This window comes from Dreissena polymorpha, chromosome 3 (assembly GCF_020536995.1).
Source record: "Dreissena polymorpha isolate Duluth1 chromosome 3, UMN_Dpol_1.0, whole genome shotgun sequence".
Lineage (NCBI taxonomy): Eukaryota > Metazoa > Mollusca > Bivalvia > Myida > Dreissenidae > Dreissena > Dreissena polymorpha.
The window spans coordinates 151279749-151301856 of NC_068357.1; the positions used below are offsets into that span (position 1 = coordinate 151279749).

Sequence of the window (22108 nt, forward strand, 5' to 3'; positions counted from 1 at the left end):
TAAATAAACGCTCTCGAGTCCGTTTCCTGGGACTTAGAACCAGTACTTGGTGTCTTTTGGGGGAGATCAAAGGAACGCTCCTAGTGGTTTGTTTACGACTATTGCAGAAAATAAAAAGTGAAAAGAACTTGCTTCAAAAACAAACCGTAACTGATGTGTGTTGCGGTTGTGCGTAATTTAAGTTATAAATACAATTAATTGGAATCAAACGTCTTATTTGATTGCTCTCGACCATTTACAGTAACATTACTACTCAAAATCATAAAGCATTCCATACAATTGTTCGTAAAATAAACTTAACCAATTAAAAATCAGTGTTCTTTATGGCAATTGCCGAAATTTCAACGCCAGATGTGGACTGGTAAAATAGATGTTTGTAGATACAAAATGCTCGTTTTCATTATTGTTTTGCATATCTATTCATACGACACATGGACACTTAAATGGTGTTCGTGTGTCGTGTGAATAGATTTATTCGCGGGAATTAATTGTGGCCACAAATAAATTAACACGAGCATTTTGTATCTACAAAAATCTATGTAATCATATCACATCTAGCGTTGAAATTTTGGATATTGCTCTAAGGAACACTGATTGTTAAGGTGTTAACTTTATTTTACGAAATAACGAAATTTTCGTTGATTTTGAGCGTTATAGAGACTTTAAAATGTGTTCACGTTATTTTCTTAACGGCGACTATAGCTTAACAGTACCAATATTTAATATATTCAGATCCAATAGATATATAGTTTCTTTCATATTTACGAAATTCGCTATATACCTGCAACACATTTTTCTTTAGTCTTTTTGCATGACAGAATACAATCAAATAAACGACCAGTAGTTGGAAGCTAGATTTTCCATGGGTCACATACTGTTTTTCAATATTTTTTTGCTTTCTGTTTATTTTGGTTGTTATTTAATATTATAATATATGACTTGAATGAAATGAACTGAGGACCAATACATAAATATTAAAACAAATGGTGTGATTTGGTAGCTCCAAAGTAGAGTGGATTTTGATTTATAACATTTAGAAAGTATATAAAGAATTCGACACCAACCGCCTGCCGCAGTGCCTGACGAAATTCCTGGGGAAATGCCGATATAAATATATATTATTCGCTTGTTATTCTTGTCTGTTTATCATTACATTTTAATCAGTGACAACAATCAAATGAAACATCTCTCCCAAACACCTATTACACCAACACATCCGCATTTTGCACAATACCTCGAACAACACTGACAAAGATCACACTCACATACAGAACAATTCTTTAAAACGCAACCTTCCCTAACGCATACCACACTTTCACCCATCTCTTTAGTCAACAAAGTCTTTAATACAGACAGCCTTAAGCACTCAACACTCTTAAACGTCTCTCTCAGTCAACTGTCTCCCACTAACGAACGACCATACGGATAGACAACTGCAAGGGACGGGTTCTATATGCTTTTATTTTAATATGTATTTCAATATTTACACACATTATCAAAGCTTTACAGTATGTACACTAAGAGACATACATCTATACACTTTTATTTTAATATTTATTTCATAATCACACACAGTATCAAGCTTTACAATATGTACATAAGTAGACATACATCTATATACGTTTATGCTAATATTTATTTCATTCCATTAATTAATTAAGTACTAAATTGTATAACATGAACAAATTAAACATTTATTACGTATTCCATACTACAGCCTTATCTCTAGGCAACCCCTTTCAGTAATAGCTTTATCTACCCCTCGATAATCAGTACCCTCATCAGCTCTGAAATGGTCTAGTGCCTTATCAAAGACATTCGCACGTGTTAATCCCTTTGTCAATGCACCGCAGAGTACATAACAGGGCGGTAGTCTTGCTAAGCATGTAAGAACACCCGACACTTCATCCAGATTTTTTCCGGATTGTCAGTTCAATTAGTATACAGCGCAATAACTGTTTATACAATGCCGTATCTAAAAGCACGGACTCTGCCACTTATCCGATCGCAGCGAGAATACAGTAATAAGAATGTGTCCTAATTCAAACTACAATGTTATGCGCAATACAATTTCAACTGCTACCACAAGACATCGTCAGATACTACAGTGAAAACAAATTGTGCAGTGTAACCTTTTCGTTTGCTTTGCTCAAATCGACAATTCACAACTACCGCCATATACAATTTGTTATCAAGTTTATGTTTTGAGCATTTCTCAACAAAATACACGCAAATTGATGTCGATTGCAACAGGTATTGTGGTTGTTACAATGTATTAGGCTGATTGAACTCGATTTTATAGACATACGTGAGACATAATTTTTTTATATTAAAAAATGGGTTACAGAGAAGAACTCTGAGCTGTACGTATGTACTCATAAAAGCTCAGAGCATTCAAGAAGAACTAGGCAAACAGACACATAAACAGCGTCTAAAATCGTCGTTATGACCACCAAAACGGCTCATACAAACATCATGATTGGTGTAATAGATTCATTAAACATGAAATTCCATCCTTTAAGACCAACTTTGATTTTTTAATGAGAAAACAAATGAAAAACTTATTTTAATTTACCTTTGAAAAAACCAGGAAGTTTATCCGCAAATTGTCACTATCGACTGTGCCCTACTTATTCATTGTTATTAAAGCTGAGGTTAATTTAAACCATGTAAAAATCAAGAGAAAATACGGAAATATTAAAGTTCCACTGACTTATTTTTATTGGTTTAGATTATAGTTCAAAGTTAATGGCAAACAAGTTGTTATTGTTTTGACAAAGTCCGCGAAACGGTAGTTAGAGACCGTCAAGTGAGCAACTTATTCTCGCATGAATATGTAAACAATAAAAACTATGTCGTAGCCAATGCTTAACAATTTTGATTCAATAAATTTTTTTTACATGTATTTAAGTTCAAAGTAAAACTATAATTAATGGCAAACAGGTTGATCTTGTTTTAACAAACTCCGCGAAAACGGTAGTTTAAGACCGTACATTGAGGAACTTATTCTCGCATGAATATGTAAACAATAAAAACTATGGCGTAGCCAATGCTTAACAATTTTGATTCAATAATTTTTTTTTTAACTTTGTATGACACTGTGTTTTTCAAAATGAAAGCAAATTTGAGCCTGACTATGTGGTAAAAATCACTGACAGGGTGCACTTTTCCTACAAAATCTACTTTACTCCAATTATGAATAATGAAACTGTTATACTTGAAAAAATATTGCATACTGTAATTCATGTACCTTCCTGTTCCGAGCTTTGTGTTGATAGCAAAACAAGGCATTCCTTTCTTGAAAAGTTAAAGACTCTTCTTTACGTGATGGGTTTTGCCGAAAGATAACTCGTTCACATGGCTACAGTCATCACACAATCATAAATCCACTTTATCCCCTTTTACTGCTCAAGAACAATATTAAATTTTGTAAATGACACGGGTTCTAAACGTTATTCTTCACAGTGGTCAAAATTTTCAATCGTTTGACATTCGTATTTCCAGGAATCGTTTTCTTCATAAATATCAACACTGCCATGCATTAGTTGACGTTTATCATTAAATCCAGTCACATTAATATGAACAATAATAACACTTTTATTAATTGTTGTCTTTCAATATAGCAAATTGCCTTTTCTTTAAACGACCCAATCTGTCAGGTACAATGTCGGCCATATTTGTTGTCATTATATTTAGCGGGTCCTACATTTAGTATTTCATAGCTTATTTATAGAATATTCTTAGTTTTCCGCACAGTCCAGCGTTCGGAGTGACGGATATGTACGAAAGAATGCGATATTGCACAAAGTTAATTAGAGTGCTAATACCTTAAAAAAATGTATCAGTAAAGAAATCTTCTTACTGTCTCCGTAGACACTCGTATATTTTCGGCCTAGACCGCCAAGTGAGAAACTTATTCTCGCATGAATATGGAAACATAATGTTGTTTTACACGTTTTATAACACTGTCATGTTATATAGTGATATTCTGTATTTACAATGCGGGTTATTGAGAACTTCTTTGCAGGGACCTATTTGTTTGTATAGGTCCGTCTTCTTTGATTGCGCATGAATGACCGCCAAGTGGTAAATCGGACTTTTACAAATTCATTCATTCGTGATTGTTTTGGCAGCCAGCCAAGTCAGCTTGTCGCAAAAATCGGTATCAGTACTATGGCCTAGGGGCTTTGCGCCAGGCCAAAAATTGATGAAAAATGGAAGATGATAGTGATTATGATGAGTTTTCCGTTAAACCGTATATGTATGAGCCAGAATTTAGTGACTGTCTGTCATATTTTTCTGATTTTGACTCGGACAACGAGGAAAATTTTGCCGATGCTTGAGACGACCATCGTGTTGGGAATACGGATTGGAAAATATTTAATTGTGTTACATGCTCGTGTCGGGAAAAAACAACAACAAAAAAATAATTCTTTGATTGCTCTTCTACAGTGAAAGCTTGTTGAATACGACTAGGAAGTATGGTTAATAATTATAAATTAGAACGGGGCCCGTATTCACCAAACAATTCTTTGACTTAAGTCTAAGAATAAAGAAAATTCTTTAAATAAGAATATTCAAGAATTTCTTTAATATTGAGTCAGACTCTGCAGTAAACACCTCTATCTATATTATTCTTCATATAGAACATTTTGTTAATGACATAATCACCAGTGGAGGCCTGTATATATTCAAACACTGAACACATTTTTCTTGGTTCTAAGTATTTTCTTTAATCTTAAGTCTAAGAATCGGTTGGTGAATACGGGCCCGGATACTTTAACCTGTTCTGATAAGAAGGAATTTTCAGGTGTACATGTTCATGTTGCACACCATATCGTGTACAGACTGATTGCAAATGCTGCACAAAATACCCAGAGCTGATGGAAAGGATGGACGAGGCAGGGATAAAGTGCATAATTGAGCACACTGGCTTCAAAGCTAACTGTCTCCATCCAGATGTCATTGAAGTTTCGTTTTTCGAGTTCCTTGATGTAAATGGTCCCATCGGTGATGAGAAACCAATACATGAGTAAGTTGTCATTTATTATTAAAAATGCTAATGAAACCAGGACAGATTGTTTGTAAAGAAAATACACTGTAGACATTAACTAACACAATGTTTTGTGTGAATTTGTCATTTGTTAACTTTTTACGAAATCTCTGGTTCTCCGTCTTATATGAAATCAGTATTACCAATGAATTTGTCTTAATCCATTAGGAATTCGGCTTACTTCATGTGAGCTGCTGCGTTGTGTTTATTCACTTCGATTAGTAGAACTTACAATCAATATGCCTTTTCTACAATTACTAAGAAGTGAAATGCTAATAGTTCGGCATCAAGAAGATAGCCACATGAACATTTTAACAGAAATGATTCATTTGTCGTTTACTCGAAAGAATACACGATTAACATATATCGAGTAAACATTAAAACGGAGTATGCGAGCAAACTAACCCCAACTAATAGAAATAAAAACAAAGCATAAAGACGCAAAGAGGACGCAGTTACATTGTAAAAAATAAAACAAAGCAAATGCCATTGTCATTTATCAGCATGCATATAATCGCGGATATTCCCAATTGTAATATATCAACACGGAGTTGTCATAAAGTAAACTACAATTATCATTAAGCAATACGTAATTGTCATTGGCAACATGCATATAATCGAGGATATTCCCAATTGTAAGATATCAACATGGAGTTGTCAAAAAGTAAACTACAATTCTCATTAAGAAATATGTAATTGTTATTTAGCAACATGCATAAAATCGCGGATGTTCCCAATTTTAATATATCAACATGGATTTGTCATAAAGTAAACTACAAAAATTCCCATTAAGCAATATGTTATTGTCAATGGAAATATTCATATAATCGCGGATGTTCTCAATTGAAAGATATCAACATGGAGTTGTATTAAAGTAAACTACAATTCCCATTAAGCTATATGTAATTGTCATTTGGCAACATGCATATAAACGCGGATATTCCCAATTGTAATATATCAACATGGAGTTGTCAAAAAGTAAACTACAATTATCATTAAGCAATACGTAATTGTCATTGGCAACATGCATATAATCGCGGATATTCCCAATTGTAATATATCAACATGGAGTTGTCATAAATTAAACTACGATTGTCAATAAGCAATATGTAATTGTCATTTTGCAACATGTGTGGACTGGTGGACATTGCCTTTCATACTAATCAGAGACGAAAGTTACCGATTTATGGAATTGTTTATATAAAGATTGTCTCTTTTAACTGAAAATCCAGTTTCGGCGGAGAGTGTCTCTGATTAGCCTGCGTGGACGACACTAAACGCGCATGCATTAAGCCCAGTTTCTCCAGGACGTGGCTTATTGTATTTATCCAGCATTTGGTCTTTCTGTGTTGACGCGGTGTACGCTGATGTTGTATATGAGATATTCAAACATATACATCTCGTTTGGCTTCACCCAGTGAAATGACACGGGGTAGCGACTGCAACACGATTCTCCCTACAACAACAAAAACATTATGTTATATTAAAATTGTTACCCTTTAACATGACTACTTTTGTCGATAGTCACATACAAAGATCGGTCGCGATAAAAGATATCGACTCGTACACAAATGCTTGTTTTTGTTTATACATCGATCATAACATGTTTTAATTATTTCAAATCTTCACCATTGGATGAATATTCGTTTAAATATAGAAAGTGTTAACGGTCGACTTTTATTTGGGTCATATATTAGCAGCAAATCATTAAAGCGATTGTAAATATTATCGTTAGTAATATAAATATAAATGTTCATTACATATGTATATTTGTATTAAATATATTTTCTAAATTATAATATTAAAGAAACGCGGATTTCAAGAGGCTGCGGATGGGTTATAACATCACAATAAGAATAGAAACAATTCCTTCCCTGGTATGAAAAAAGTGTACATTCATATTTTAGATCAAAATTGCGACAAAATGCTCCTTTGTGATAATTAAATGATGGGGTTTTTAAATTTTATTTTCATTTGTCGATTTTATTGTCAAAATAACCTGCCAAATGAAATTTTCCTTTTTCCAATCGGATTTGTTATTGTTCCCATCGGATATTATCCCATATAAAATAAGTTTTTCTACCAAAGAGTTTGAACGACAATCAGCACAAATACTTTTACAATCATAAACATTGATAACTAAGCCTTGAAAACATATACAACACTTTTAAAAAATCCGATGCAGATTATTGGAATAAATCCTATGTGAAAAAAACAACAAAAAACAAACATTAGAAGACGAAAATTCTCATTGGGGAAATTTAAAAATCCCACGGGAAGACCTCAATGGGATAATTTATGCGCCTATATTTGAACACATAGCGTAGTATAAACATGTTACCCAAGGTCCATTATTGCGCTCCTGCCTTGGTGGTTCCCGCAACACGGTATCGTTGTTAAGTGTCAAATGCGTGTGCAGATCTTGAGGATGAAATGTTTCCTTTCCATCCTCAGCCAGTGTCGACAGCATAGGGACACCGGAAGCCTTTGATCAGGATTAATATTAGGATATATAGGATCTTGAATGAGTGGTCTTTTTGTATTGAATTTATTAAACAAGCCATCTAAATAAAAATAAAAACGAGGCTTACCGAATATAATAAATGTAATACATAATGAACACGAGTCTAAGATTCAATTTATAACATTACCAACATTTTTTCTTTTTATTTTATGCTCTTTTCACCGTTTACTCACATTGTAAAAGAGTTTAACTGAAGAAATTCGCTGGGATAATGACGTCATTTCGTCAAAAAATGATGACATTTCACAGTTTTATAACTAGTGTAATAACACCCGTGTAATAAACAAAATTGAGCCTTACGTTATTTCACTCCTGGAGCGTAGGTCATGTTATTATATAATTTCTTTATGATTTATTTGACACTGCGCGTATGCTTCGGAGCCTCTTATATTCCACCTAAAGGACATGTAGGTAAGTTTAAAATTTATAACATTTTTTTTCGTGAAAAGCAATCATTACGCTTTATAAACGATGCAAAAACACATATTTTGTTACAGCAATTTGAAATAATCCATTTGCATACCATCTAAAAATAGACTTAGAGGGACTATGACAAACAAAAACTATATTCGTATTGCAAGTTAAAGTATAGATATTTTACTTAAATACACTTTACTTATACATATAAATTAAATAAAATCGTATGTATAAAACAACTCATAGGTCATTGGAATTGTAGAAAAAATGGGAAAAACTTATTGTAAAAATGACTATTTCTACCATTATTTACCCCTTTTTTATCACTACCAACACGAATATAATAAACCAGGAAATAAATTCATTGTTAACTGTTTGACTTCCTTAGTGCAAGACCAAATCAAAGTAATGTTACTGGAATAGTAGAGGAATATCACGAATTGGATAAAAATATGATAAATGTGTGTTCCTTGAAATATACAGAAAAGTAAATATTATTGTAATGCGATGAAAATTTTAATTAACTTATTTAATCCAAACTTGGAGGCAAAATTTTGTAACACTGGTAAAAACTATGCCGATAAAATATGCTTAACATTAAAGACAAAATGCCTTTGTTTTCTTGAAAAATTATTTATTGTATATTGAACAGCTTCCAATAATTGATAGTGAAGATATTCTGGATTCGCCACTATGGTATAATCAAGATTTTAAAATTAACCACAGTCATATTTATTTAAAAAGTCTCAATAAAATTTTGTGAATGATATTATGACAGAAAGTTTTTTTCCAAGCCATCCTTGCACGTCCGAACATAAATTTCCTTACGTGCCAATAATTAATTAACATATTACGTAAATATATAAAAAATTGTAATGATATGTTAACTTTTAACAGTATAACTAAAACCCCTATACAACCAACTTTCGATAAAAAAAATAGTAACCAGCCCTAAATATAAAAACTTTTTAAAAATATTTATGCAAAACTTACAGTCCAACTAATATCTAGAGTTAGATCCTTTATTTTATGGCATTGTTGTGGTTGTTGTTTTCAAATTAAGATTGTTTAAGGAGTTTCCCCTTTCGGATCATTTTAAATGGACAAGTCCATTCAATCGTTGATATTTTGAATCTTCATTTTCTTCATGTTGTACTATCGAAGGTCGAGTATGTGATATATGCTAATTGATGCTGGCATTTGTCATTTGTTAATTCACGTGTCTTGTTGGCTCAATCATTTGACGATTAACGGATTAATAAATAAGTTTAATGTTAATCTCATAGCTGGGATATGTATTTCAAGACACTTTTTATTATGTCCTCTGCAAACATTTTCTGTACATGATTAATATTACTGTTAGTGGCACAGTTAAGTGCTATTATTATACCAATATTGTATATCTATTTCTTTAGCAATGCACTCCACCTAATAACCAGGTACCCATAAACTGATATTCCGGTCAGTCCCTTAATTATTTGTTAAAGAATTATCTTGTCAAGGAAAACTGACAAATGAGATAAAATCTAAACTAATACAGCATGAAAACTGACAAATTAGTTAAAATCTCAACTAATACAGCAAAAGTTATTATTCTTACGTAAAGTAAATTATAGAAATTACATCCAAACATTTTCCCATTTCTGCATCCTCCTCGCCGCCAACTTCCTTACACGCGCCCGTTTTGAAGCCTTTGTGTACTACGTCATGAAGTGCACGAGAACTAAGGACGTAACCTGCACCACCGCTCATATATCCATTTGGTAGATGTAGAAAATTGTCTCCAAACGCCTGTTAAGAGAATATAAAATACATGTTCCATACATTGGATCTCTAAAGAACATGTGTTGTTAGCGGATAAGGGACATATTTATGGTGGCATGCAGCGTTAATCATTATAATGAGGATAACAATTATATTTTAAAAGAGCATGGGTTTAATTATATTCATGAACTATTCTAGCGTAAATTTTCAACTTGATCACTAGTTTCGTGTTAACCAATCAGAATATTTACATTTAAGCGGTATCCTAGATATGCGGCTTTTTGGGGATCCTTGTCCGATAACAGATGACGGAGGTTCTCTATTATGACGTATGTGTCGTCATCACTCTTGAGTATCCAATCAAAAGAGTCGCGACATTGATGATATATGTGCTCCAATGTTTTCCTCACTTTTCCAGTGAGGTGACCGCGACTCTCCAAGACAGGCAGATGAATGGTGTATGGTGACACAGGGGACTTCACTGCGCTAGCTGAAATGTAGTATTGCTCACTCTTGTAATGCTTAGACATAATCTTTTGGAATTTCCATTATAAATAATATTAGTTGGATTCGCCCATCAGAGTGAAATGACTTTAGTCTCTTTATTTTTCTATAGACGATGCTAAGAGTCAGCGATGTGTACAGGCACACTCACGCACGTTCTTACGTACAAACTCTATACGCACAGACATATAAATGTTTGCAATGGGAAATTCTTTCAGTGTTTCCATTATAAATAGTGTTTGATTTATTCGTCAATTAAGAGTGGTAGACCGTTGTTTTGTGTTTAGACTTTGTGACTTAAAAATCATGAGTTTGTATTACATCTATTTAGATAATTCATACAATAGCAGTTGTGGATATGTAACCTGTAAACTTTGAAAGTTGCAAGACGCAGATTCAAACATTTTAAGCCATCACAAGATGATGTAACCCTACACAATATGTGCAGCTGATTCATATCAAATAAACACACTCGTCTGCGTTCTTAAACTACACATGTAACTGTTTCATATAAAATAAAAAACAACGTGTTTGTTTCAAGTTAAATGGCCTTACATTTTAGAACGGAAGGTATGCGTGTATGAAGGTATGTAGATCGAACATTTGTGTTTGCTTTAAGTAAACGATTAACTCATAATCAAGTGATAAGAACTTTTAAAAAAAGCTTACAATTAATGTTAACGATAATGTCGTCATAGAATGATGCCATCAGTTATAATAGCACAATAACGGATGAAAACAATACAATGTATACAATTATGGAAAAAGGTCACATGTGATATAATCTTATAAATGACATTAAGGCGATGTAAGTTTGAACAGATGAGCTAAAACAGATGCCAGACTGACAACAGATGATACAAGGCTTCAATGTGGTATCAGCTTTACAAACAATTATACAAAATGTGACGTCTGACCTGTTATAACTTTGGTCAAAGGTGCTTTCAGCCGTACAAATGATACCAAATGTAACCTCAGCCATAACAAATAATAACACATGCGATGTAAGCCGAACAAAACAATGTACGGTATCGACATTAACTATAATGTCACACAATGTCATGTGTGAAAACAGCCTTATACAAAATACCAAGGAAATATCTTAATACTCTAATTTCTCATAAAATTGCTGGAATCGGTCTATCAAATTGTTCTTTAATTTATTTCACACTAACAAATCATCATGTTAACTACCACCCCTATAACTTATGGCAACATCGATGCCATCATACACATGTTTTAGAAAATTACAAGCTGCACATTGTTAAAATATTAGACAAATGATATTCAAGGTGGTACCACTCTAGCAAGCGGATTTAATATACTGTAAAGAATCTTGAAACTCTCTACACGTTATCAAAGGAATGTGTTCTACCATCCGCTCATATGTCACCTACGTTATCCATATAACCTATACCATACAACGCAATTCATAAAACATAATACTCCACTAAAAACCTTAAAGCTTGGGTGACCGCCTTTAAACGGTCACTGCAAAGCATGTATGTTTTAAACAGGTTTAAAGCTATTCTAAACCCACACTAAGCTCTGCATCAATCACACAACAAACACATATAAATGAATATAAATCTCATAGAATCGAAATTCAAATATAACGATAATGTAGAATTCTTTCAACGAAACACTTATTACTTAATGGTTCGCTTGTATATCAGTGTCGCATAATAACACATATACACACACTCGAAGAGTAGTTCTTAGTTCTTTCTTAAGTTGTCAACACAAGGCGCTCTAGTCAATTACATATTTAATCAAGTAATATAACTTCCAGGACATGACGGAATCCGTCAACCCGAAAAGAGCGGCTGCCCTATTAGGACTTAAACAACAAGTTGAATTGTTCTCTCATTTGCTGGATTCTCTATTGTCAGTTGCCAAGATAGGTCTTCTCAAATGCTTTTTAGCCATTACAATGATTACATAAAGCAAGGTTCAAACCATCAATCTGATACGTGTAGTTTGTCGTCCAGTATGAAGACCAACACCAATTGACCATGTAATATTGTCACGATATGTAATAAAAAGAGCCTAAACGCAATTGCAAGCATGCATCAACTGTCAACAAACAAATGAGTCATCTTACTCTCAGAAGCTACACTAACATTAATATACGGAATGCATTCCTTGCAAGGCGAGCATGAATTGTCATCAATAAATATCAACAATACAGTATAATTTGGAACCAGATGTTAACAGGAATTTAAATAGTGTTTGTGTTCTTACAAGCCGATATTGTGTTTATTAAGTTGATAATTGCTTCATAAATTATTTCAGTGTAGTGGCGTGTTGACAAAATAATCGCAACTCGCTAGTATTTATATTGTGTTTACATCAAGTGTGTTCTATTCTTACCAATTCGGACATCTGTATAGTCACAAAGTAAATACAGTTGAAAAGATCGTGTAACTTACAATACATAAATAGTTTTTTGTCGCATCGTTTGCTCCAAGTTTTGTTAACTGCATTCATCTTCTCTAGTGCTTTCCCGGAAGTCAAAATGATACACATAATGCGCATGCGTGGTTTTCTATCCTGACTTGATTGTCGTGTAACCGAACACATGTCTGGTGGTAGTAGTGTCTTCAATTCTGTAAGAATAAAAACATCTGTACATGTCTATTCAAGCATTACGTTTCAATTTAGCCTTCAAGTTTTGTATCTATAAAAATATTGAATAATATTATAACAAGGTGTGCGCATTTAATTAACAGTATTATTTTGAGAATTGTATTCAACAATACAAAGATTCATGCATACAGATTAATGCATCTGAGACATTTTTATTATACATTATTGTTAGTATTAGTAGTAGTAGAATTATATCGATGGTGATGATGATGATGATGATGATGATGATGATGATGGTGATGGTGATGATGATGATGATGATGATGATGATGATGATGATGATGATGATGATGATGATGATGATGATGATGATGATGATGATGATGACGACGACGACGACGATGGTGGTGGTGATGATGATGATGATGATGATGATGATGATGATGATGATGATGATGATGATGATGATGATGATGATGATGATGTGATGATGATGATGATGATGATGATGATGATGATGATGATGATGATGATGACGATGACGATGACGATGACGATGATGATGATGATGATGATGATGATGATAGTAATAGTAGCAGTTGTTAAATATTGGACTCACCTCTGTGTTTGAGACTGTACAAAGCGGTCCACGAACTTCCCATTATTAACAGCAATAATACAAATATACCAAACACTTTAAGCCGGCTTAATTTAATACACTTTGTCATGCAAACGAATGTGTAATTACAAAAATTCATAGTATATCCTTTATTAAACCCTCACGAGGTACTCGGATAAAATGTCCTCACTCAACAAACCTATTTAGCTTAAACGAGTTGTCTTATTCAACTGTTGATCGTAACTCTAAATTACCAATCCGGCATTGTGTGCCTGTCTTTACGATTTGCCTTTACAATGCATTGCGGTTTATGAAATTTGAGCCACTGATTTAATCAATGTTATTTTGTCGGGTTTAAAGGTGCATGTTTGATTGTGTTTTCACAGGTTACAATAATACAACAATATGCTGTGGCTCTAATACAAAGAGATAAAATATAACAAAAATATTGTTTTTGTCGTTTATTTATTTTCCCTCACACGAAATGCAAATATTCACTTTGCACGCGGTCGACGTTTATTTTATTTGGCGATTATTTTGAATATCAATCAAAATGTACAATTTAATCTATAATCAATTCGTGCCGACCGATCAAAAGTTTTCAGACGAAAACTCGCTGTGAATGTATGGTTTAATATACTGCACTTCGTGACAAACATTTCATGAATTGGATATGTGACTTTTTAGAGGAAACAAGAACACAACAATAATTAAACCTTTATTTTTATTGAATGGCTTAGAAAGTATATTTCTACCTTTATTTCAAAGTCAGGATTTGTAGATTTTTTTATAGAGTTTTGCCATTCAAAAGCTGCTAACAATTTGCATGGTTAACATAATTCCCGCTTATCACAACAAAGGGAGAGTACTCCATTACAATAGGCAATAGAAGTGCTGTGTTTAAACTAGTGCAGTTGTCTGCTTCAATGTATGTGGAGTGTGGAGCGTCTTGAAGGGGACAAACAGAATGTTAAAATGTATGGAATATGGATACATTTTATTATTTTATTTGAAGTAATAAGATTTTGAAATGCAGTAATACATATTTTTTCCTCATGTTTGTTGAAATGTTGAAACCTGAAGGCTCGAATACGGTTGGCTCGAATTCCTGTTCGCTCGAACTCTCGCCGAAGCATCGATCTTTTATTGCTATATTCAGTCAAGTTACCATTAACGGATCATTACCAATAGTGGATCACTTTGATGTTCAAGAATGCGTATTACAATTAATATTTATAATTTTTAGATGATACTTTACAGACAGCATATTCAATGCATTTTCTTTAAAACGCGATATTTTTATCAGAATCGGGCACCTATTTGGCAACAATTTTGGTGTGTTTTGCTGACATGTGATTTGCTGACTTTGTTTACTTCCGTCTTGTTTCGAGAACGAGGTTGGACATTTAGCGCGGCCACATTTAATTACTAGGTTGGTAAGTAAAGAGTATATGAATATATTTAAAGGCCATTTAGTAGTCTTTCTACATGAAAAAAAAACAGTTTTGTTTCGTTTTTAAGATGCTGCACCACCGTACAGGGAATGAAGAATTATGACAATAGCGCATCAAGCGTGTCAAGTTTACATGAGTAAAAGGGGGTGTCTCAAAGTTTGACAAGCCATCGAATTTTGTTACTGACATTAAAATTACGTGTTAAGGCGGTAAGGGAATTGTTTTTCATTTGTTATGAATATTTAAAAAAAAGAGCTTACTGTGTATGATACATATAGACATAATTGTAGTTAACATATAATGTTTATTCATAAATTAAAAATTCATAACAGTCAATAGATTTATTGATTGAAAATGGTTTCAACACTAGAGCCGTCATAGCAAAAATTATCTAAGGCTCTGGGAGTCGTTTATATGGACTAAACAATACTAATAGTGAATGTATACAACATATGTGTGTATGATATCCATGTAGGCCTACTTGTTAAAATGTTCGACAGCATCAACATTAACTGTTTAATTTAAATATATTGCCAAAAACAAACTCTTGTTTGAGTGTTGGCATACAATGTTAGTAGTATGTGTACTAAATTTCTTCCGCATTTCCAACGAAATTTAATTGGAACTTCAAATATATAATCAACATAAACTGTAGATGTGAAGGACACTTTGCATTCCCAAACATTCCTGGGTTATTTGGCCTTGAACATGGCTAAGAAGTGTCAGGGTATAAGACATGTTTTACAACGCGATTAATATTGATTATTAAAGGTATATATATATTTTTCTGTTTCAGGTAGCCACACAAGAGGAGGCTAAGGGTTGCAGCCACCAGTCACTCAAGCACTTTCCATTAACACCAATGCATTCCATCAACTACCATGAGTCAGGTATTTAGGGTTACCATGTTAATTAAATTTAACCCGCTGTCACAGACTCTTAATTTCTTATTGACTCGGGGTAAACAAAAAATGTAGATAACAATGCTTGTTTTGTGTATTTCCTTTACATTTATTGATTTAATATATATTTGCATACTGGTAACTTTTTTAAAAATAATTTGAAACTGTAAGATTTTACTAGCTTACTGTACCTGTAAGCCATATTCCAGGCACAGTGTTTTGCTGCGATATAAGAATATTGGATTTTGGACTCTTGTCTAAGCTTCCCACCATGGCTTGCCCTACATGAGACATTGTCGTACCTCGTTTATATGTTGTTGTTGATGATGCAAAAAGTTCTTTTCCAGTCCAACTGATTCACGTTCCGATATGTTTGAGGGCTATGCAATTATCAATTATGCAATAATCAAATCTTTGATAAGTTACATACTTTATAAGCTTGTGTGTATGATATAAACTCTCAAGTATGTGTGGCATAGTATACATAGCATCAGTACGAATATAGTTGCCTTTCAATATTTGAAATGCTTCGATATTTACCCCTAGCCATGTTGTGTGCTATTTGTCGTAGATAAGTTCATTTGTATTGCAACCTTTGGTAAAGACATTTATTGACAAAAATTTCTTATAAGACCATTACTGTAATTCAGTCTTTTTTTTGTTGAGTAACAGAAAAAAAACTTTTGCTAATTTGTAAAAACAAACTTTGAAAAAACCGATTTTGGCGAAATATATCAGGATAAAGTAAAACTTCTTTGGAACTCAAACATTTAAAGCTACAGTATAAAAATTATTTTTGAAACCATGTCGTTCAAAGAGCCTACTTACAATGCAGCATTTTTATGAGTATTTTATCATTTAAAGCTTTCAGTCGTTAACGTTTAGTCATTATAACATGCAGCCTTTTTAATAAGTCATAACTCTTTAAAATGTATTATTTGAATGTGTGTTACTTTTCAAGATCAGTCATTCAATTCTATTAATTGTAACATGTACATGTTTCAAATTAGTCATCATTTTTAATATAATTATATGATCACTGTTTTGTATGAGATAATTCTATTTTACATTGATATTTGTGTCCCTTGTGATGTTATTTTATGTTCTTGCGTTCGGTTTTTTTAGTTTAGTTTTTCTTGCGTAAAGTTTACTGTTGTCTACGATAACTTATTTTATAATTAATTGTGGCCCAATTGATTGTATATACATGAATGAAACTGTATGGAAATCTTGTTGATTTTTCCCAATGAATGATCTCAATATATTGTTATCTTCACTATGTATTTGTGTTTCATATTAAATATTAATGATTAGAAATTCACGGTGCAAACATATATACAGGGTGAAGATGCTTATCGGTGGCTTTTCTGTCAAAATGCTGCCTCTGTTTATTCTTGGCTGCCTCTCTGTCATAAACAAGAAAATGGATGATCGACATTCACAAAACAGGAAAGAAAATCTAAAATTAGTAACCGTAAACACATTTGTGCAGAAAAAGAGGTGGACCATGAGTTGCAGCATATATCCAGCTACAGGTTCACAGTATTCCGCAGGTCCAAACACTTATCACAAACTCTATCGAAGATGGAAGGATGACGAGTTTGGTGGAACAGTCGTGCATACATGCCACTTTGATGACTTTTTTACATAGCTTTTCACTAATATGTCAAATATCTAGTGTCATTGGTATCCTCTTTATGTTCAAATCCTTACGTTCAATGTACGCTATGAAGTAATTTGCATCAATTTTCCTTGAAAATGCCTACTTTCGCTTTCGTTGTGGCACGGAAAGCCTCTCGATCGGCTTATTTTTCTGGCACGGGAAGCCTAGTCGTCGATTGACACTTTCACCTTTTTCAAGAACCTCTCACTGACTCTTTATAAAAGAATCCCAGTCTGCCTTTCTATACAGCGGTACAACCCTGGGTTTCTTTTTTTTTGGTTTAAGATCTGAAATAAAGGATACAATATCATGGTCTGAAATACCTGGAAGAGTTTTTACAGAGTTAACAAGAGTATGATTTGAGGTCAGGAAAAGGTCCAAGATATTGTTTCCTCTTGTGTTGTCTGTCACCATTTGAGTAAGATTAAAATCTGCAAGCAAGTCAATAAAGTCATCATATAGTTTTACATTACTACACCCAGGTTTTATTGTGCGTCTGTGTTCTGTATCCAAGGAGAACTTGGGGTAATTAAAATCTCCGAGTATCAAAAGATTTCCTTTCAGGTTGGTGAAAAATCACTTATTGATTGTATACTCTTGGTTTATCAAGACATCAACTATAATCAACATGTAGAAACATATATACACAATCTGATTTACATATTTATTTTGCAATTTAAAAGTTGTCAGGGGTTCCACTGATTATAAAAATGTATCGCCATTAACAGTAGTAGGAGTAGTAGTGCTAGTAGCAGAGGTAGAAGTAGCAGTAGTAGTAGTAGTAGTAGTAGAAGCAGCAGCAGCAGTAGCAATAGCAGTAGCAGAAGCAGTAGCAGTGGCAGTGACAGTGATAGTTGTGGTATTAGTGGTAGTAGTGGTAGTCGTAGTTGTGGTAGTAGTGGTAGTCGTTGTAGTGGTAGTCGTAGTTGTGGTGGTGGTGGTGGTGGTAGTGGTGGTGGTGGTAGTGGTGGTGGTGGTGGTGGTGGTGGTGGTGGTGGTGGTAGTGATGGTGGTAGTGGTGGTGGTGGTCGTGGTGGTGGTGGTGGTGGTTGTGGTGGTGGTGGTGGTGGTGGTGGTGGTGGTGGTTGTGGTGGTGGTGGTGGTGGTGGTGGTGGTGGTGGTGGTGGTGGTGGTGGTGGTCGTCGGGGTGGTGGTGGTCGTGGTGGTGGTGGTCGTGGTGGTCGTGGTGGTGGTGGTCGTGGTCGTGGTGGTGGTGGTCGTGGTGGTCGTGGTCGTGGTAGTCGTCGTCGTGGTCGTGTTCGTGGTGGTCGTGGTCGTGGTCGTGGTCGCGGTGGTCGTGGTCGTGGTCGCGGTGGTCGTGGTCGCGGTGGTCGTCGTCGTGGTGGCCGTGGTCGCGGTGGTCGTGGTGGTCGTGGTGGTCGTGGTGGTCGTGGTGGTCGTGGTCGTGGTCGTCGTGGTTGTCGTGGTCGTGGTCGTCGTGGCCGTAGTCGTCGTGGCCGTGGTCGTCGTGGCCGTGGTCGTCGTGGCCGTGGTCGTCGTTGCCGTGGTCGTCTTGGCCGTGGCCGTGGTCGTCGTGGCCGTGGCCGTGGCCGTCGCGGTTGCGGTGGCGGTGGCGGTGGCATTGGCGGTGGCGGTGGCGGTGGTGGTGGTGGTGGTTGTGGTGGTGGTGGTGGTGGTATTGGTAGTAGTAGTTGGCTGGGATCAATTGTATTATACAGGTTCCCCAGAGAACGGCGGGAAATTTAAGTAAATGCAAGTACATAATGTCTATCCCCCGTGACAAGCGGGAAGTGTGTTCCTGGAAACTATGCCGATGAACACAATAATTTGGTCTTCACACAACTAAGCTCAAAACACAAATCGTTTAGAATTGGGCACGATCAATTTTTTGACAACATACATACCAGAATATTACATATCGTATTATATAACAATCACGTATATTCTTAGAAAAACATGACAGTACAACTTTAATTTTTATATATCACTTCTATTCTTTATCCTTAAATAGTGTTTCCAAGGCCAGTGTTAAAACCATAGATAAAACTTCACTCAATGTAAAATAACTCTTGAAAACTGTACCCGAAAACAACCGATATTTACATGTAACTGTGGACGTTGTGTAACTTAAACATAACTGGTCATTTTAACTAATTTATTAATGTAGTTGGAATTTCAAAAAGTAAAAGTTTACTGATCAAAGTCTATCGTAGAACTGATCAAATAATGAAAACCGTGCACATTCCCGCATATGTCCGCCTGAGTGACCATCACTCACGTGACAACCATACACATGTACGAACCGCACATGTACCTGTTTTGTGCAGTGGGTTATGTTTAGACATACGTTCTGTGCTGTACTCCGTAACGCACAGAACTGAAAATTCTCTAACACTGGTACAGTCAATTACGCAGGAACTTTCGTCGGGAGCCGAACTAAGTAGACCATTGGACAGACTGACGGTGTTCCGTACGCTGTTAAGTCCCACCCATGACGATGTGGGTTTCTAATGGAGCTCGTCTTTCTCGACACCACTGGAATATAACAAAATCTGGCAAGCATCGTGTGACAATAAAAAATTAAGTGGGAGGGTGGGTGCTAAATGTATACTTGTAAACCATAGCGCGACCCACCCTGTGATGCGACGAGCTAGTTAATGACTGACAATTTGCACGGGCAGTGGTTTTGTACTTAGTGGACTAGTCTATGTGTTACAGTAGACTGGGTAGGATGGGTTATACCATTAGGGTTTGGGTTTCGGTGATCCCTTAGGAAAATGGCGTTAGCGTTGAATAAGACAGTTTATTCTTGAGCGAATAAACATTATTATTCAACGACAAACGCAAAACAGTTTAACGACGCAATTTATTATCTTAAAGGTTTGGCAAAATAATGTCAGGGCTGGGATCAATTATATTATACAGGTTCCCCCGAGAACGACGGGAAATTTAAGTACATACTGTCTATCCCCCTTGACAAGCGGGAAGTGTGTTCGTTGAGAGTATGCCAAAAAGGACCACGGCCGCAGGAAGTGGGCCTTCTGCCACACAGCGGCCATGACCACACGCCAGCCTTGGCAAGCAATAACAATGAATTAAAATCGGGTTTGGGAAAACGAAACCTTGCTCAATAAAAGGCTAGATTGCTCCGGACAGTGTTCAACATGATATCGATCCTAACTAGAACTTGTGCGTGACATCGGATTTGAAAAGGACAAGCGATTCAACAATGTCAGAGTATTTGATATAGCAACCTCCCGCATCTAAGAAAAGTAACGTTTTTCGGGAATTCTATATTTGTTTCCTTATTTATTTATTTATGTTTACTAACAGCATAGCGCCAGTTTATGCGCGGAAAGATTAAGGAGTAAACTTGGATCGGGTCAGATAAAAGCTATTGTAGGTAGCCCACTATGTATCGACAATCATGGGAAATGTGTAACATTGATCGGTGTCCGATTTCGTTACCACCATAAGTGGTAGTCAAAAGTACAGCATGTTGATAAAAGGGCAATTGCGAACTATAGGATTATTCTATGTGTTTCAGGCGCATTCCGCCTTTTAAAACCCCACGTGATGTGGATCCCTAAATATTGCAAGCCTAGATTAGAACCGTCTGCCACGTCTACTGCCCTATGATAGGCATCCCATATCACCGATTATCCGATTATTCATACGCTCCTTACGTGACATTTAAATACCCGATTAATATACAGGTTCAGACCACCAGGAACTCGGCCGTTGAGTTTCAAACCTTACAACAAAATGACACGTAATACAGTTTTTACGTGTTACAAGTAAATACCACGGCGAACTAAAGTTAAATATTACAAAACAGTAAGACATATATAATTATGTTACGGTTGTATGTACGTGTTTTTTCAAGTAACTTGTACATGATTCGATAAAAACGAACATTTTAAGTCAGACTTTCCAACGTAGACCACTTGGCTACTATAAACAACTTTTTATTTAATATTTGATAAACAAGTATATGTAAACAAGACGGCACTGGTAGCCAACTATATAGCATTAAATAACGACCTTTGTTCTTCCGGGATCCAGTCCCAGTTCAGTAGAGATCTATGAATAACCTATTGATTTGTTTAATACATTAATTTAAAATTCATCACCAGGCTTTTCACCATAAGCCAAATGGCGATCGTTTTACCACAACTTGAAAACTGGAACTGCGTATCTACCAAAAACCGGATATTTTTTTATTTACAGCCAAAGATGATCAACGTGCATTTCACCATAAGCCAATTGGCAATAATGTATTCTCCGTAATTTCGGAAATATAGAAGCCCATTTATCGCTTCATTTACCAACCATGTGCCACTATATATAACCACCACACAGTTCTTCCGGGATTAAGTCCCGGTTAAAGTAGAGACCCGGGAAACGGCGTTATCTACCAAGAACTTCTTTATATTGATATTTATTTAATATTTACTTATAGCCAAAAGTGATTACCGGACTTTTCACCATAAGCCAATTGGGCGATCGTTTCAACACTGTAATTTTGAAAATGAATAAGCACATTTTGTTCACCATCAACCAACCATGTACCACTATATATAACCACCACAAAGTTCTTACGGGATTAGGTCCCGGTTCCGGTAGAGACCCGGGAACGGCGTTATGTACCAAGAACT

General features: G+C 35.2%; 1 protein-coding gene across 1 annotated transcript; it reads right to left on the bottom strand.

The window, feature by feature from the left end:
* Positions 1–5029: 5029 nt before the first annotated feature.
* Positions 5030–13778, bottom strand: LOC127871993 (glycoprotein-N-acetylgalactosamine 3-beta-galactosyltransferase 1-like). Its single transcript, XM_052415348.1, has 6 exons — positions 13471–13778; positions 12695–12871; positions 10010–10248; positions 9618–9785; positions 7395–7538; positions 5030–6509 (listed from the first exon to the last, which is right to left on the bottom strand). The coding sequence occupies exons 1-6, from the start codon at positions 13607–13609 to the stop codon at positions 6378–6380; spliced, it is 999 nt and encodes a 332-aa protein (XP_052271308.1). The 5' UTR covers positions 13610–13778; the 3' UTR covers positions 5030–6377.
* Between the last annotated feature and the right edge of the window lie 8330 nt (positions 13779–22108).

Coding starts and splice junctions, on each gene's coding strand:
- LOC127871993 (XM_052415348.1), bottom strand. CDS start 13,609: ATGAATTTTTGTAATTACACATTCGTTTGCATGACAAAGTGTATTAAA. Junction 10,249..12,694: donor CAAAAAACTATTTATGTATT/GTAAGTTACACG, acceptor ACTACATTTCAG/CTAGCGCAGTGAAGTCCCCT. Junction 9,786..10,009: donor ATCTAGGATACCGCTTAAAT/GTAAATATTCTG, acceptor TTCTCTTAACAG/GCGTTTGGAGACAATTTTCT.